Raw genomic sequence first — 18,462 nt, forward strand, 5'->3', positions numbered from 1 at the left:
ATTATAGTTTTCTTTAGTCATAAATAATAGATTGTAAATAATGAAAAATAATTGAAATTTAATTATAAAAAGAAAATTTAGATTTAGGTTAACATTTTACATACCTAATGAGTTATAAATAAATAATAATAGAACTTTTAACCATTGTTTTATGTTACAATACAAATTTCAATAAATGGTTTATGTATAACATATATAATATTCAAACTATGGTTCCTACAGATGACCACCTCTCTTCTTTAACCTTAACTTGTCAAAATTAAAAAAAAAAAGTCGTTTTCTGCCAAAAAAAATTAAGCAAATATTTTAGGTTATTTGAATGGTCATCCAAAATGTTTTAATGCAATAAACGTGATTGTTATCTAGGCCTCAGTCATGCACTTGAATACTAAAGTTGAAGTTATCTAACATCCAGTTGATACCAGGACCGGCACTAAGGAATTTGTAATACTACCGATGACCGATCATATTTTTGACTCTGTGAGAATGGGCGTCGTACGTGATATTTATTGAGAAACAGTGATGCACTAATGAATGATGATGGGTTTTTAGTCACTCCCTCTTGGTAGTTCTTACCAGACATTATAATTACTTAAACTAGTACCTAAAAAAAGTACCTACCTATTTGATTTATTTGAATATGTGGACAGTTTACTCAAATACCTATTTTAATTGCAACCATAAAATACCTACAATCTTCATATTATTATACCATTCTTATAAATTATGCTCAAATCTATACGACCATCTTGTATAATATCAAAATATTATGAAATATAAGTTAGCAATAAATAGGTACTCGTCATAAGGAAATATCGGGTACTATACGATTGCACATCGAAACTTGAAAGCAGTAAGTACCTAGGCACATATTAGGTAGGTATGTATCACATTACTAGTATGATGTGGTTAAACGGTTAGTGGCTGTACCTATTGGCAGTTAAATATCCGCATATACCAACCACATCCACGTATGTATAAATACAACTATTGATAAACATAACTCAAGTCTCACATTGTACAACAATGTCCAGGCGTTAAAATTATTAAGAAGGAATAGGCGCAGAAGAACTGAAAAATAATATTTATTTACTCGAGGGAGAGCGCTAAGCCACTAAATAAGAAGTGTACAATGCAAAGGTCAGGCGCTAAAATGCTATAGTGTGTGTTATTGATCGTTGGAACTCTGCCTGCTAGAATATAGTAACTACTAACTTCGTTTATCAAAATAAAATACATAAAGATAAAGCCATCAGTTTTTAAAAAACTGTTTTGATATAGAGTCCGAAAAAGGGGGAGCACGGCTCTTGGCACTTGGCAGTAGCATTACCGATGACTTTACTTTTAATAATAATCTTTATTCACGTAAATCAAATTCCAATTACATTGTACTTATGTATGTTTAATGAGACAAAATATTCATAGGCTCATGTCTCATGGCTATAATATATAATGATTGACAACAATTCAAATACCTACCCAAATCAAAATAATATGTTTAATAGGTAAATATTACGATAATATACATACATAAAATACAGAGAAAAACAAAAACTCATATTACTTTAGTATATTTTGATAGTTCTTTAAATCAGAACTGAAAACTCTGTTAGGGATGTATTTAAAAAAAATCAATACCTACTTCCATATAATTACCAGTCAACATTAGAATATTAAATTCAACAGCCAATTTAACATGTAAGATGTGGTTACATTTTTTAATATAAAATAAGTTTCTTCCCGAAAAGGTTTTCAATTGATTTTAACTCTCTCGATTATGTTTAAAAAAAAATACATATTTCAAGGTCTACCTAACCTAACCTGAGATAAAATCACGAAATCTATTAGGTACCTATCGCTGATGCCTAACACTCAAAAAGAACAGTTACTGCAACACGACTGATTGGCTCCGCAAAAATACCCGACATCCTCCAATAAATATAGGTACCTAATTTATACGATTTTCGTGACTAAAAATGAAATCCATGTGTGAGCCACTCTAAAATGAAAAATTACCCATTCTCAACCATGGGCATTTAAAGTTTTAATTAGGGGGTATATTATATACCTACCTATTTAATCGAAGAATAACAAATTTACTTATTTTGTTGTGATTTAAAAATATTTTCGTAGGGAGGTACCTACTTGAAACTTTCAAAGTGCCTACCTATATTATTATACTAATTTATACACATAAAAATGTGACATTTTGAAATGCAATGGTTTTGGCAAGAATCAGTTCAACTAATAGGGCGTAATAGCGTATTTAGGCTGGTTCCGCCGAGGCCCCAAAGGTAAGTCCAAGTTGGAGGGCCACAGGACCATAAAAAAATACTGAACATTTTTTTTAATTTAAATTATATTTATGCAGAAAAATTATTTGATATGAATATTAAATAACGAAAAAAAATGTGCCTAAGGGCGTTTATCATTTTGTATATTATTATCTAATTATATACGTCACTGGTTTTTCAAACTTCTGGTTGTAGTTACAAAAATAAATTATCATAGCTTGTATGCAGTAATTGCAACACAGCTATTCTAAAAAGCTATTTTATTTTATAAGCAGCCACTATCATGTACGCTTCGCAGTTTTTATAATTAATTGTTTGTTTAATCTATTCTGATTTTTACGTCGTACTACTGCAAACATTAACATTTAACAGTCGAATTGAAAATTACCTACAGGGGCAATTTTTCGAAATTTTTATAGAAGCTACAAATGTTTTGAAAAAATGATACATAATACCAACATTTAAAAACCAAGGACATGACAAAAAAAAAAATTTTTATAAACTCTGTGAAGACCAAAGGTTAGAATCACCTGGAAAAAATGTGAAGTTGAAATATTTAATGTAATACTTGATCGTGGTATTGACAAAATGGAATGTAGTTTCCAAAGTTTTAATTACGTTTCTCACTTTTTTAAATGCTTACAACCGATTTTGTTATTAGAACTAAGCGACGAGGAGCTGTACCAGGCGCGGATCCAGAACAGTTTTACGAGGAGGTTCATCAAATATTATTAATAGAGATTATCAGGGTTTATTATGATAATATTTTTCGACATCAGGATAATGACGATTACTGATTAGGTTACCTTTAAATAGACTAAAAAATAATTAAGCAACATTTTTTTTTTAATATTTAGGTTATTTAATCTTACATCTCATTTTATCGCTTATAAAATATTTAATTACATTACTTTTTCTACATTTGAGCTAAATATTACTAGAGCCTAAGAATAATTTATTGTGAAATAATATAGTATTTTCATTGATTATTATAGAATGGATTTATTCTATAATAAATCATATTATTTTTTTCGCAAGCCTCTTTTTTTTTAAATGTTGGGGGGGTATTGCTCCCATGCCACCCTTGTATCCACGCCTGAGCTGTATAGGGGAAGCAATACTACAAAAAAAGTATGACCACGATATTAATCAAATAAATCCAAGCGAAGACGGCCAAACCAAGATTATCAAAGAATTTTAACAAATTGTCATTTATTTATTTTTTGTTTTTCTTAATAATTTAAAAAAATATTGAGAATTTTCAATTTCGACCTCCCAAAATATCAATAACACCAGATTTGTTTCCAAAAACTTCCTTCGAAGTTTATTACTACAGCATTTTTTCTGCTAGAAAAGTTGAGAAGTCTTTGAAGTTGTACAAACACTTTTAAATACTACACCTAAAAGTCGGAAATTATTAGACCAAAAAAAAAAAAATACAATTATAATTAATTTTCAAGCCCCCTCCCCACCCTTAATTTTCAATATCTGCTAACGCCAATTTAGTAGGCACTTACTTAGTAATGTAGGTACTAATGTAATTTCACAAACCGTCTTTACTTAGAATCATTTTTTGTATGCAGTAATTTATAATTGAATTTAAATGTAAGTATTTAACACATACATTAAAGTGGCTTACTTCTTAGTGACGAGGTATTAAACACTCGACACCAACTGTACAGCAGAGCGGTTACCAACTTCCCCCTTTTTTATTGATTACTAAAATATAGGGACACACTAGAATACACAATGAATATTGTCTTTAACCTTGTAGGCGTGTGTTTTATTTTTATTATTTTTTTTTCATTTAGGTTAGAGTTTGAAAGTCTGAAGTTCGATCTTAAGAAAAAAATAAATATTATTTCGAAAAAAGGATTCGCTATTATTGTTTTTGCTGTCTAAACTTTTCGCAAATTATTCTTCGTGATTTTAAATTTTGAAATGTTCACATAAACTTTCATTTTTGGTCGGACTTTTTTTTTCTGATACGATGGGTGGCTGCCGCCGCCGCCGATGTACTGGGGACAAACACCAGCCGTCCGTCGCGGTCATGTACCTACAACAACACTCGAGAGCGAGCCTGAGCCGAGCGCCGCGCGCGTAATCGAGGTCAACGGGGCACGTCAGCTGCGCGCAAGCAGCCTGCGTATGGGGCCGCTGACGGTCGCGCGCCATATTTTGTACACGGTGGCGTCGCCGCGGACCTTTGCTCTTGAGTACGTCGTGTTACGACGGCGCGGGCCTAGTCAATCCGTAGTGCCTTGGCAGCAGCGTTGCGCAATCACGACACACGCGCGCGCCGAACACACACGGTGGCGCACACCCACACAAGCACGCCGAACACACGGCCCCGCGCACGCACGCGCCGACCGGCCGCACACCGTGGCCACCCTGCGGCGGACGCGCACGGCATAGTGTCTGCAGCACGCGAGTATCATACGAGTGCCGGGTCCGCGTGTGTAACGCTTGACGATACAATGCGGCGCCCGTGACCGCGGACCGCCAGCCGCCCGTCGGCTCCGAACGCTACGACGACGGCCGCATGGCGCCCAACAAGAGCTGCAGAAGGCCCATATTCGAACTCGTCGTGAGTATTTCGTTATGTATTGCTATTGATATACGTGAGATCTTAGTACCTCTTAAGTGTATATATAAAAAAAAAAATTGTTCACCAGAAGCCTAGTTCACTAGGGTAACGCCAACTGACCCTTATGAATTATGTCATTATATTATTTCGCGTGGTTGAGATTTACTGATCATCTATTGCATAGGTACCTATATGACCTATGTTATGTATTTTAGCTTTTTTAGACCTAAATAGGTAGTTAATTTGCCGTTCAAACTTTAGATTCAAACAATCAGTTTAATGTTTGTACAATATTGCATTGCAACTTAATTGTTATCTTCATTGATTGTATTTCAGTAAATTATCATGTATACACTTTTTTAAATATAACCTTCACTCATTATACCAATGTATTAATTATTAATCATTTAAGCTGGATAATAGGTCATCTAATATCAATGTTGAAAGTTAAAACTCACAACGCAGTATTGGTTATGCTGAATGCAAATTTGAAATGATTTACATATTTTGCAAGACGGATATAAGTTTATAACACTCATGTGGATGTGATGTCCTCTTAAACTGTGAACTTATAGTATTATTATAGACCAAAATAAACACAACATACACTTGCAATATATAATTAGACAACAGAGTATATTATTCATATTACATATAATATTGTTCTATGATATAATGGTTAATCGTGTAATTATTGTGTTACATTTATTTTGACCATAATGTTGGTAGAAACGATTGTACCAACAATTATGTTATACTACAGGATAGTGTAGCGGAGTAATTGAATAATCTAATAAACTTTGAGTAACTTATAGGCTCTTAATACATTTAAAAAATATATACTTGTATTAATTGTACGACGAAAATTGTATTGAAAAATTAAGGTGACAATTTAAATAAATCATGATATAATATAATAGCTCTTGCATGTTGTATTATAAATATTATTTATATATTAATAGGTACCTATATGGGTTATATATGTATCTTAATGACTTAATATAATGTATTCAAGCAGGAAAAAGCTGATCGCGTCGCGTGATATCAGATTTCAGTATACAAGTATCTATAAGTTTAATAATATTCTAAATTGAACAAAGTGAAATGTGAATATAAAGAAATAAAAAATAATAAAAAATAAATGCGAATTTACAATATTATATAATAGGTATATATACGAAAAACAATTCTGAGCGGAGACGATAGGGTATTTGATGTTAAATTAATATTGTTATTTTACTGTGGTAGCTGGTAGGCTGAATTATTATTATATTTGCAGCATATTTGTGTATAATAATATAATATACTAAATACTTAAATAGTTTCAAGTACAAACAAATAATATTTTTAGATTACTATATTATAACTAAATCGTTATTCTTGATTATTTAATATGTAATTTCGTCAAAATTTGAATTTAAAAGAACTATACAAAACAAATGCAGTGTTTTTATGCTTTATAGATTTTTTGGTTAAAGAATGAAATACTTACGTAAAACCTTGTTTTAAATTTTTAATCTATAACTATAAAAGTTGAACGTTTTATACATTTTTTACTACTAAATAATCAGTACATTTTCAATTTAATACATTTTGTCAACATTTGAACTTCAAATACTTATAAAAAAATCGTGCTCATGTATTTTTAATATTTTTCAACTGCTATTGTAACAATATATCAGAAGCCTTATATTCAATTTTCAAGCTTTTTGACCCAACAAAGACATTTTATTGACATTTATGGAAAAACTAAAAAATGTCCATATGATGCGCAAAACGAGTCAAAATAATTTGGAAATAGTATCGAGTACCTATAGAAAATGATAATAAACATATGGTGTAAATTTCAAGTATCTACAGTTATTCGTTTTATGAATTACAACAAAATAAGGACATAGCTACATAAAAAATCCAATGTTGTAAAAATTTGAACTTCACGCTCTTAAATAAATTTTATTTGACTTTCTGGTAGACATTTTTTTTTTGATAAAGGTATATGAAAGAATCTTTTATTAAATTTCCAAATCTTGGATATAAAAATAACTACAAAGTAATTTGCGAATTTGCTTGATTTTTAGTTTCAAAATTAAAATGCAACACTAGCTTGGGTTCGCTGGGCGATAAATACAAAAATGGATTTTCAACTGGTATATGATTTAATGATAGAAATGAGTCACAATATTTTGAAAATTCTATGTGTATAGAAAATGCTTTAATGTTAACATTCGGTGAAAACTTCATCTATATACAGTAGCTTTTTGTAAAGTTATCAAAAACCAATTTTGCATAAAAATTCCCTTTTTACTAAATTTTTTTTTGTGTTTTTCCTGTCGTTTTTGAAAACTTCTGGGAATTTTAAACTTCTACTTCTCACCAACTAGATTCACTCACTCCCGAAAAAGTTATTGAAGTTGAAAATTGAAGAATTATTTAGTCTACTTATCGTGTACGCAGGCACAAAAAAAAACACACACATCATTGTAAAATCAATACATTCATCGCTCCACTCAGACTCTAAATTAAATTAAAATTTAAAAATATCCTCAAAAATATAGGCTTTTATAAGCCGCTTCCGCTCAGAATCGTTTTTCGTATACAATGTTGAACCACTGAATTCAATTTCAACACAACCAATGATGAAGTGCGGTCATCTCTATTACTATACAGCAATAGCAGATGGAGTTCCCTGGTTTTTTAATATTTAGTTTTAATCTTTTGGTACCAATTCTAATTGTTTTGTGCTATGTGGTAAAGCTCAAAGTTCATTTGTTGGTTTTTGGCTATCTGTATATTTTACAACCCGGTAAGTAAACTGGTGTGACCCCTTAAATTTTAAGTGAAAAACACACGCAATAAATTTAGTAAATATTGGTAAGTATATACAACTAATACTTAATCATATATACTTATATAATTATATTTGTATACACATATCACATATGTATAAAAGACGGGGGTTTAGATCGTTACATTGTTATAATATAATGGGTTTTTTTATAAAATATTAAACCCCATTGAAAAAAAAAATTATAAATTATAATAAGTATACCTACATATATTTTTAACAATATATAAAATAATAATATGTGATATAAAGTCTCAGTTCATGAACAATAATTTCATTAAATCCTGGCCCCAGCTCGGCGTGATAAATTGTAAACGCGTCACGCGTGTGAAAATGTTTGGCGACTTACGTTGAAAGGTCTGATCCTTATGCATCATTATATACCCATAACCTACACGACCGGAATCGCGGAAAACCGGAGAAGTGTGCGCAAGGTATTTCCAAGGCAGCGTGATTGAACACCGCGGTGCAGAGAATGTTAAATGCTTGTCACTCGTGGTGCCCATAAATCATGAGCTTTTGCAGCCCACTCGTAAATAAAATATATATTATAATATGATATACCAGGTGATCCACTTAACGTAAGACATTACTTAAAAAAAAAACTATTACCTAGTGTTTTTGATTATATTTTTTTTACATAATTTTTACTCATTAAAAAACAATATTTATTATTTTGTACCTATTTTTTATCGTTATTATTGCTAATTTTTACTTTGATATATAAAAATTTAATTTTGAAAGTTTTTGAGTTATAAGTTATAACCAGCACTGTAGGAACTTATACGTATTTATAGTTAATAAAGTAATAAACTGCTTGTTCGATATTTGATTTTTATAATACTCTGAATAATATATTTTGCAGGAATATAAAATTCCTATTTTTAGTTTTGAAACGACTTAAAATTATTTAAACAAAATATTTTCAAACTGTATCTTCTGAAATAATTAGGGTCTTACGTTAAATGGATTACGATTACCCCGTGCTGCCTCATTGACGCGTGTCGGTCGATCGATTCGTGACTAAAGACATTATAACATATAATTATACAGCTATTATTATTTTCTATATATAATATTATATATTAATGTACCTATTATACACACAAGAGTACACGACACATATCGCGTGTTATGTATTACTCGATGTATTGATAACATAATTTGACACATTAAATGTAATAATGTATATTATAAATATGTCTATATGGGCTTCGTTCGCTTGTATCCCATCGTGATGTGTGTCTATATACTCTATACAGAGTGATTCGCCAAGCATCACGTTTACCCCATATAGACCTGAAAGTTTTTCCTGTGAAGCCATTTTCGTTGATATAATATAACTACACTTCCCACACTAAATAGGTACAGGGTAGTAGATTAGTTGAAAAGTATTATAATTAAGGTAGTAACTAAAATATAAAATGCAATTTTCAAATTTATAGAGTTCCAGAAAATTGGAAAAACTAGCATCGACCCCTATTAATAACTATAGCAAAAATCATACTTGATGTTTCTTACTTTAAATATTACAATTAAATAATAAAGACTATAGTTTATTGTTTGCATTATTGCAAAAAATAAATTACTTAGATATAATATGCAAATATGCAATTATATTAGAAATTAGAATATAATAACTAGGTACGTGTATTCGCATTTTTTTTACTCGATTATTTTATTTTATGATAATATACTAAATATACTATAGGTAATCACTATATTAAGTAATAAGTAATATTATAGTTAGCACGTAATTTTTTTCATAAAATAATATTATTGTTTTACCAGATGCTACTGTTGCATAGATTGTAAATATATTTGTTTTTCTTTTATGAAAAAAATAATATAATAATGTTGAGGATGTATTTTGACAAGTATTATGGTTATTATTACTTTATATATACTTTTTACTGCATTTTTCAACCATTTCATTTTATAAAATTCAAATATCTATTTTAATTTAAACTATTTAATGATTATTATTATTGATTGATTAACTCACTAAAATAATCGATGGATTATCCATTCTTAAAACATTAACATGTAAAATAATGTAATATAGTATATTATAGTATTATACACGATATTATACAAGTACAAGATACCTGATAAGTATAATCTTGAATCTACATTATTTTTAAGAGAATGGTGTATAATAATATAATACATTAATATTATTATAAAGGAAACAACTATAAAAAACTAACATCCATAATTAGGTAACTTTGTATTTTATACACAATGTGCTATGCGTGTGCAATGTGTTACTAGTTACTACTATGAATCACAAACACATTTAATAGAACAATTAATTAATAAATGCATAGGTTGATAACTAAATTACTAAAGTATAGGTATTGTTGCTATTGATAAACTACATATCCATTATATAAAACAGTTATCACAATAATTACAACTATTTTATATCTACTTTTCAATCTCATATATTCCGTATATTTCCAGTACTATAATTTAGAACGGATTATTGATTTAAACCCTGTACTTTATACAAACATTTGCCCAGAACTCTTATAATGTTAGCCATTAGATATTTATAATTTATAAATTATTTAAAATACTTAGTACAATAGGTACTTTACATTCATTTTTAAATTTTACAAAACTAAGTTTAGTTCCATAGGCAAAATTTGGGAAGGGAGGTCACAAGAGGGCAGTTGCCCCCAGAAAAAAATAGTAAAAGGGCAAACTTATCATTTTGATGGGTCAGTAAATTATGATTAATTCATCACCTAACAATTAGAGCCAACTGCCAAGTGCCATCTATGGTTAGTTATTACCCACCTATGCACTTATAAATAATAATTATTAAAATGTATATGTTATAAGTACCTAATATTATAATGAGATGTTAAAAGGACGTCTCACACACGTATTGCCGAAAGAATTTAAAAATGTACCCATGTAACTTTAAGTCACGATTCACGGGGCGTCACCAGTGGGCGCCCCCCTCTTTCCTGTCCCTCCATTTATTTTTGTTTCATTTTATCTCATTAGTTTATTTTTTTTTAATTAGGGGAAACATAGGCCATTGATTGGGTTTGTCTTTTCAAGTACATAATATATAATATAAATAAAATAGGTTTATATATAATATTATACTCGTATATACAATTGTCAATTTATAAACGAATATGAAACACGTGTCACATGCATTGTACATCTATAAGCTAATTATTATTAATAAAAGAAAATCATAATGAGAAAATATATAAAATACATAAAGAGAAGTTAACAATAGTTTGTAAAATGTTATACAATTGCAGAATAGATACGGATATTGTGAACAATAATCTGTCAATATATTGTATAGAAATACCTATATCCTACAACAACTCACAATTTAAATTCTATAAGTAGATATATAATTTTAGAGTGTTAAATAGAAAGTAAAAACTTTCAGGATTAAAAGCTGTCGGTTTTATTTACTGCCATCCTTTTAAAATCAAAAAATGAAAGGTACGAAATTATTGTAAGCTCACTGCTTAATTTAGGCTTGAATTTTAAAATCAATTGTATCTAGCTAGTAAATTAATGAAATAAAAAATAAATAAGTAAGACATTTTGGTAATGCAGGGTATAATACTCTAATTTAACATATATGTATGAACTTATTAATACTAAAAATCAAAGAAGAATGAACAGAAATTGTACCTATTCAAAATAATAATAATTTAATTTATATAAGTCATACTATAATATGTTTTTTTTGATAATTTTGGTTTTAACAGTATACAATTTTTTTTAATACGTGCTTGGGAAGAGGTCGCAGCTATTATGGCCTCCCCCGGAGGCGGTTCTGTGTGAGTCCTGGATGTCGGAGAAAATGTTATAAACGATATACCTATTATACATACAATATTCAATTATAGTTTCAGCACTTTCTGTTAAATTAATAAATACCTAGTATGACATCATATATAAAACATTATAATAGGTATAGTAGTATAGTTAAAATAAATTTATAAATTTTATAATTTCTTTGGTTATAGATTTGGGATAGAGGCAGTTCATTTAACTTATATACGTCATATAGCATATAAGTATGATTCTATATTGCCGAACATTTTATATCCATCTATATAAACTATAAATATTTAAAAAAATGTAATGTTGTATACGTAGTGTGTATCTACGTTACGTAGTCTACGTACCTATTTATATCAAAAAGCAACATAATATTATTGTTTAAAAATGTTTAGTTTTTATTACTGCAGGTCTGCAGGTAACACTTTAAACAATGAACATAGGTAGGTATAGGTATAAGAATAGGCTAGCTATTATAAGTATGGGAAGCCACAGTGGTGCTTTAAATCAATAAAAGGAGTTTAATATTTATATCTTTAATATTCTATATTATTATTAACATAATCGCTATTAAAGTTTAGCCTCAATGCAAAATATTTATTGTTGTTCTATTTATATATGTATACAACGGATAATGGAATTTGTTATTGATGATGTAAAATGTTTGATTAATGCGAGATACTGAAACTAATGTAAATATATAAATCATGTTATACATCCCAACAATTCAACATATTGTAGCAACTGTAACCAAGTTGATTTATATTTTATCTGTCAGTATTTAAAATATCGTCGATAAGTCCCTGTACACGTTCTGTAGGTACTCGACTAAAATATTCCATAATATTATATATTTTTATGCAATAATATGTTATAACAATAATAATATGCAAAAAGAAAACTTTAGTCGCTGCATTTGCATAAAATTGTAGACTACTGTTTTATTACTGTTGTTATAAAGTATGTCATTTTGAAAATGACTTCATGTTATTTTATCTTTGCACATGGCCGGATTTACAGCTACGTCGTGTGTCTTGTCGTGTGAGGGCGTGGTAACTATATGGTTATAACTGGTAATCAATATGGTTTAAAAGTTGAGCTGTAGTTAATTCTTGGTAATTGGTATACGAGGTCGCAACTTGGTTATCATATGATACCAAAAAATTAATGTCCAATTACAATGCGATTCGATCAACACTACACGACACACGACGCAGCTGCTGTGAATGCGCCTTTTCAACAACAATACTGTTAACCACGGATGATCATCATCATTCATCAGACTAACGCCCTAAAGGTAATATTATATTTTGGCCGAGGCTCCTGTATACCTACTGTATATGCAGTAGGTACACGCAAGTACGGAACTAAACCAACGGCTATTAAAAATAGGTACTATATAAACAACAAGCACTAAGCACACCGTATAATTTAGCTACGTAATGAATTGAAATAAAGCAAAATGATTTAGTAATAAGAATTATTTAATGTAATCGCCAGCATGTGTTCAAAACTTCAAAATAAACTTGTCTCTGAAAAATAAACTATAGTGAACTTAATTGGGTAGTAGGTATATTGTGTATGAATCTACTATTTAAAATAATACTATATAGTAATATACACCTACCATGACAAATTTAAATTAAAAAAAAAAATATCTATTAATTAAGTTGTCTCGTTGTATTATATTTGATGGAAATAATTACATTAAGCCAATGATACAATGACAATTTACAGAAGGTACCACACGTTAACCTATTACCTTTATGAATATAATGTTAGCCAACACCACCCAAATTCATTTTTTTATGCATGTCACTAACAAATATAAATACTTTTAACTTTTACTTCTAACGGTTGATTATACTTATAATTTATAAATTATTTTCAGAAAAATGTAATTTTACCCGAGATACGTTGAATTTGATCAATCCAACCAGTCCAAATCAACTAATCGAGACGATGACCAAATATTAATAACTTTTTATTTTTTAAATTGTTCCAAACTCGCTAAATAGTTCTAAACACGTAGGTCGTAGATACTAACCTAGTCAATTAATGTGATATAGGTATATCAATATCAGATATACACATAATGCAGATTTAGGTACCCAATATTCAAAATCAAGTGATTAATCCTAATTCCTAATGTTAAATAGTAGCTCAGTTGTGAGTACTCAAATATTGCATTTACCTATACATAAATAATTATATATTAATGTATTATATTGTGTTGGACTGACTTGGGCGTCGGCAGTCTAATATAAATTCATATAATTTTAATTTAACTATTTAAATTAATATGCAATTTGAAAATTAGAACTATAATTACTTAATATGAATTACTATATAAAATGTATGTACTGTACTTATAACTTATTGTAGTTATTACTTTATTAGTTATTGACTTTTACACCTACCTGTACAATTTAACCTGTACAAATTACGAAAACAGAAAAAATGTTTTTATATTATGTGATGTACGCTCACAATAACTATAGCTTATAAAAATCTAGGAGTGGGTTTAGTATTTTGAATTTCTTGCTACAATGTTTATTAAATATTATTAATTATTTTAATGCTTATCACTGACGTATACGTCAAATACGTAAACAATATGTCCGTAATGCTATTTAATTGTTTTCCTCTTACATAACTGTATGCGCCATCTGTTGGCGTAAACACGAGGCATACTATGGTTACCGTTATTTTGACTGAATACAGAGTATTAATACAAACGTAAAGTAATAATACAAAACTAATTTTTGAGGTGTAAAAACCACATTTCTACCTATTAGCCGCTTTATTTTATTGTACTTACTTCTTGATATTAATATTATATTTTATACATCTCACATTTGTAATGTTTTAATTGCAACCTGCATTTTCAAGTAAACATACTAATAATATAGAGCAATATGCCCATATAATACATGTAGGTAGGTACATGATAAATCATAACTCACCATCACGTATATTTAATAATATTATAATTTTCGTGTAATGTTATCTCAATAACATGGTATGGTCAGAAGGTCAACCAAAGAATTATGGTTAAATTACAATAAGTATATTAATATAATATATGTAACTGTAACTTATGACTTATTAGTTATTTTGAGTTATGCGTGGGTAGGTACTTAAATATATATATATTATAATATATATTGTTGGAATAACTAAATATTCCTTGATGTACTGTTCGCATAACAAAAAAAATATGGCAAATAATACTGATTTATTGTAATCATAATCATTTTTGTTGTTATCTCAATGATATGTATTATATAGTCAGACGGTCAGTGCTACAAAATAACTATGCTAGAATTACAATAAATAGGTTTATGATTCAGTGATTGAAACATATGATTGTTACTTGTTGAGTTGTATCAACAAAATATGTACAGCCGTATAGGTAGTTGATACACATACAGTGAAATCATGTCAACAATATTAATTTAGTATTTGTTACATAATATTTACATTATCCCTATAGCTACAAGAGAATATTACATAAATGGCCACTTTACATTTTTTTTCCGTATTGTAGTTATCACAATTCACAGTTACAGTGACCAGGGCCTTTCAGAAAGTGGGAAACGAGAACATTTTGCCCCCCGCCCCCATTTTACGAGGAGTTTCCTAAAAAATTCCTGATGGACTTGTCAGTCTAATATTAACACATGTGTTTATTAATCGTTGTTATCCAATAATACCTATCATTTCTAAAATGTTTTTCTTTATATTTTTAATTTTCCCGCATCACCTTACCGGCTACTCCCCCCTGCTGTGTGCAAACCTATGCCTGAGACTAATTTTTAATCACATTGTGTCATAATGATTTAGAGGAACCCGCATTAATTCGACCCCGGTTCCGAAAAACTTAGTGGCAACAAACGTTTGCTTTATACCTACATAAACTTACGTGGATTAACCATGTATATCATTTAACTTTAATTATTGGATGAAAGCAAGGTAAAATATTTTTAACGATATCTCTTCTAAAACATTATTTTCTTAAAAATTAAATACAATATTATAATTAATAATATTATGTAGTTTTGAACATACTTCTTACGTATATATGGCTATATGGCTAAATTGTATAGGTAAGTACTAGACACTAATACTAGTACACTATTAAACTTTCAATGTTTCTTTTTAGTTGAGACATTTTGTAAGTTGTAAAATATAAAACTATATATTGTCATATACAATAAATAAATAAAGTAGTTACTTGTACTACTAGTTATATTTTTGAAATATGTACATTGTTATTTGTTAACAGCAGTTATATAAGTTATAACGTGATGCTTTTTGGATTTTTTTGTTAGGTACCATCTAAAATAATATTTTAACTATATGGACTGTTGATAAAATTTAAGTTGGGAAATGAGAAGAAAATGTGTATGTGTGTTGTGTTAATTTGATTATTCATGAGTTACAAAATGTTTTGTTAATACCAAAAGACACGAGAGATGCATTTTATGTTTATTAAAATGGCCGGGCCATAATGTAATTTATTTTTAATGCAGGTAGTTTATAACCCTTTTCCACGAATCCTGTTACTATTATGAAAATAGCAATTATAATATCTAAAACTAAACGTCATACATTCTAGGTTTTTAACGGGATATCCGATTGGTGTAACCTGTTAGTGGATAATATAATTATTTATTTGCTTACTCGGTTAGTTCATGATGTATTTGTATTGCATAAGTGTAAAATTTATGCTATGTATTTAATATTTATATCGTATATGCATAGAAAATGTCAAATGTTCGTGGATATTTACATTTTATTACTCACTGCACGACTGGCTTTTAATTTAATAAGTACTTATAGTCAGCGGATACACTGAATAATATACATGCAACTGTTAGGGTATAGGCATAAGGTCCAACAGTACACACATGAAATGTTATGTAAATTTTTTTATAATATTGCAATGGCCGGAGTCAGGTTACTGCAGAAGTGCAGAAACATAATGGATGATGACTGATGAGTAATAAGCCACGTTTTTGAAGTATGCGTTGCCATTTATAATTTATAAAATCTTATATTTTAACTTTCATATTATATAAGTATATAACTCATATACCTACCCATGAAAAACTTATACTCTATTTTCATTGTATCTAAAGGCCACGCTCACGCAGATATCTATAATGTCTACAGTTTATTGTACGTATTTATTGTATTCGTATACACCGCAATTATTAGATGTCGTATGACGTATTTTAATGCAATGTTTATTAATACTTTAATAGATGCTAAGAAAAATACTTTGTAACATTAAACCATTGGTGAACGACATCTAGATATTTTATAATAGACTATAAGTAGACAATTTAAGATATGTTTAATTGGTTAAAGATCCCAAGGCCCAGTGTTACCTACAAAGTGATTATAAATTATACTTAATAATTAATATATAGATTATAAGCAACACTTGAAAACTACAACCATAAAAACTAGAGATATTCTTCAATTCAGTAATAACTAATAAGTAATAACTAAATAAACATGTTAGTTAAAAGTCTAATAAGAATAAAACCCTTAAAGTAAACGAAAAGTACTTGATATTAGGGCATTTATTTGTTAAGTGTCAATGCTCTTGGTATGAGGGAGTTGGTACCTAAGATAATTTGTGCTGTACGACGGGATATAAAAAAGTGGAACAGAACGGTTACTATAAAAAGGAACGATAAAGGGGATGGAATTTAGAGAATAGAAGAGAAGAAGATAAAATGTGGCCGTTAATTAATTTATGTATTAAAGTCATATTTGATAGTTTGCGAAGTAATAATAAGGTTTGAATATTTAGTTTTGATCTAATTAGATTGTAACATAGTGGTTATAATAATAGGTATTTTGAGTTTTGATGATAAAAGCTTCAAAAAGTGGAGTTAGTATATTGTATATCAATATCGAAATTAGTGTTGATTTAGTTATAATTAAATGAAAAAGTTATACCAAGATCTTTGATGTAAGAAATTGATTCGAACAAGTTATAATTGATAGAATAAACACATTTTGTAGGCGATCGAGACCTATAGAAACTCATAGAGTAGCATCTAGAAATATGAAGCCTAATCCACCAGGCAAATAAAATATTTATCCATAAAGGAAGGTGCACGAGTACCTAAACATTTTCAAATCATCTGCAAATAACAGAAATTGAAAATTATAAAGGGCTGAGGAAATATCATTAATAATAAGAAATAAAAGGGAATATACGTTTCATTCTCTCAGTTGAGTAGGTACTAGATACGACTGTTTTAATGGTAGAAGAGAAACTTAGTAGCATGGACCTAGAATGAGGAGATCCAATAGGCCCCCTGGAATGTTCTTTAGCTCCCCCTTCCCAGTTAAATTTTTAGATTATATGTTGTGTACCAGAAATATAATGAGCTAAAGCTCCCTTATATAAATTCATCACATCTACGCCTACGCCTTTCAGTATTCTAGGGAACTAAAATCCGTTAGTTAAATAAGACCATGATAGTAATGGTCAATGGATCACCAAAGTATACCCGGTTAAATGCAACAAAAAATAATTTGTTGCCAATTCAGTCGAAGTATTTTTCAATATATATATATATATATATTATTTATTAATTATAAATTTATAATACATAAACTTATAGGCTTCTGGCTTCTACTCCGATAATTATTTTTTATAGTCTGTGTATTATATTTATGTTATTATACACAAATTGAAAAATATTTTTAAAGTGTTAAGTTGGCCTAGTTTTGATTTATCTACATACTGTAGACTATAGTCAATGTGATACACAAAATAATTAAAATATTAAATCAATCGAAATTATAAATGATAGTAAAATATGTTTAATGCGTGCGTAGCGAAATCGGTTAATTTCGTTTAGAAAACCATCATACACACG

General features: G+C 29.1%; 1 protein-coding gene across 1 annotated transcript in view; it reads left to right on the plus strand.

Moving 5' to 3' along the window:
• Nucleotides 1-4,753: 4,753 nt before the first annotated feature.
• LOC111029185 (monocarboxylate transporter 1) overlaps nucleotides 4,754-18,462 on the plus strand; it is a 68,100-nt gene continuing 54,391 nt past the window's right edge. The window contains exon 1 of the mRNA XM_022308089.1: nucleotides 4,754-4,881. Coding sequence (XP_022163781.1) covers nucleotides 4,837-4,881 — 45 coding nt within the window. The 5' untranslated portion in view covers nucleotides 4,754-4,836. The remainder of the gene's footprint in view (nucleotides 4,882-18,462) is intronic.

This window comes from Myzus persicae, unplaced genomic scaffold (genome assembly GCF_001856785.1).
Source record: "Myzus persicae strain clone G006 unplaced genomic scaffold, MPER_G0061.0, whole genome shotgun sequence".
Taxonomy (NCBI): domain Eukaryota; kingdom Metazoa; phylum Arthropoda; class Insecta; order Hemiptera; family Aphididae; genus Myzus; species Myzus persicae.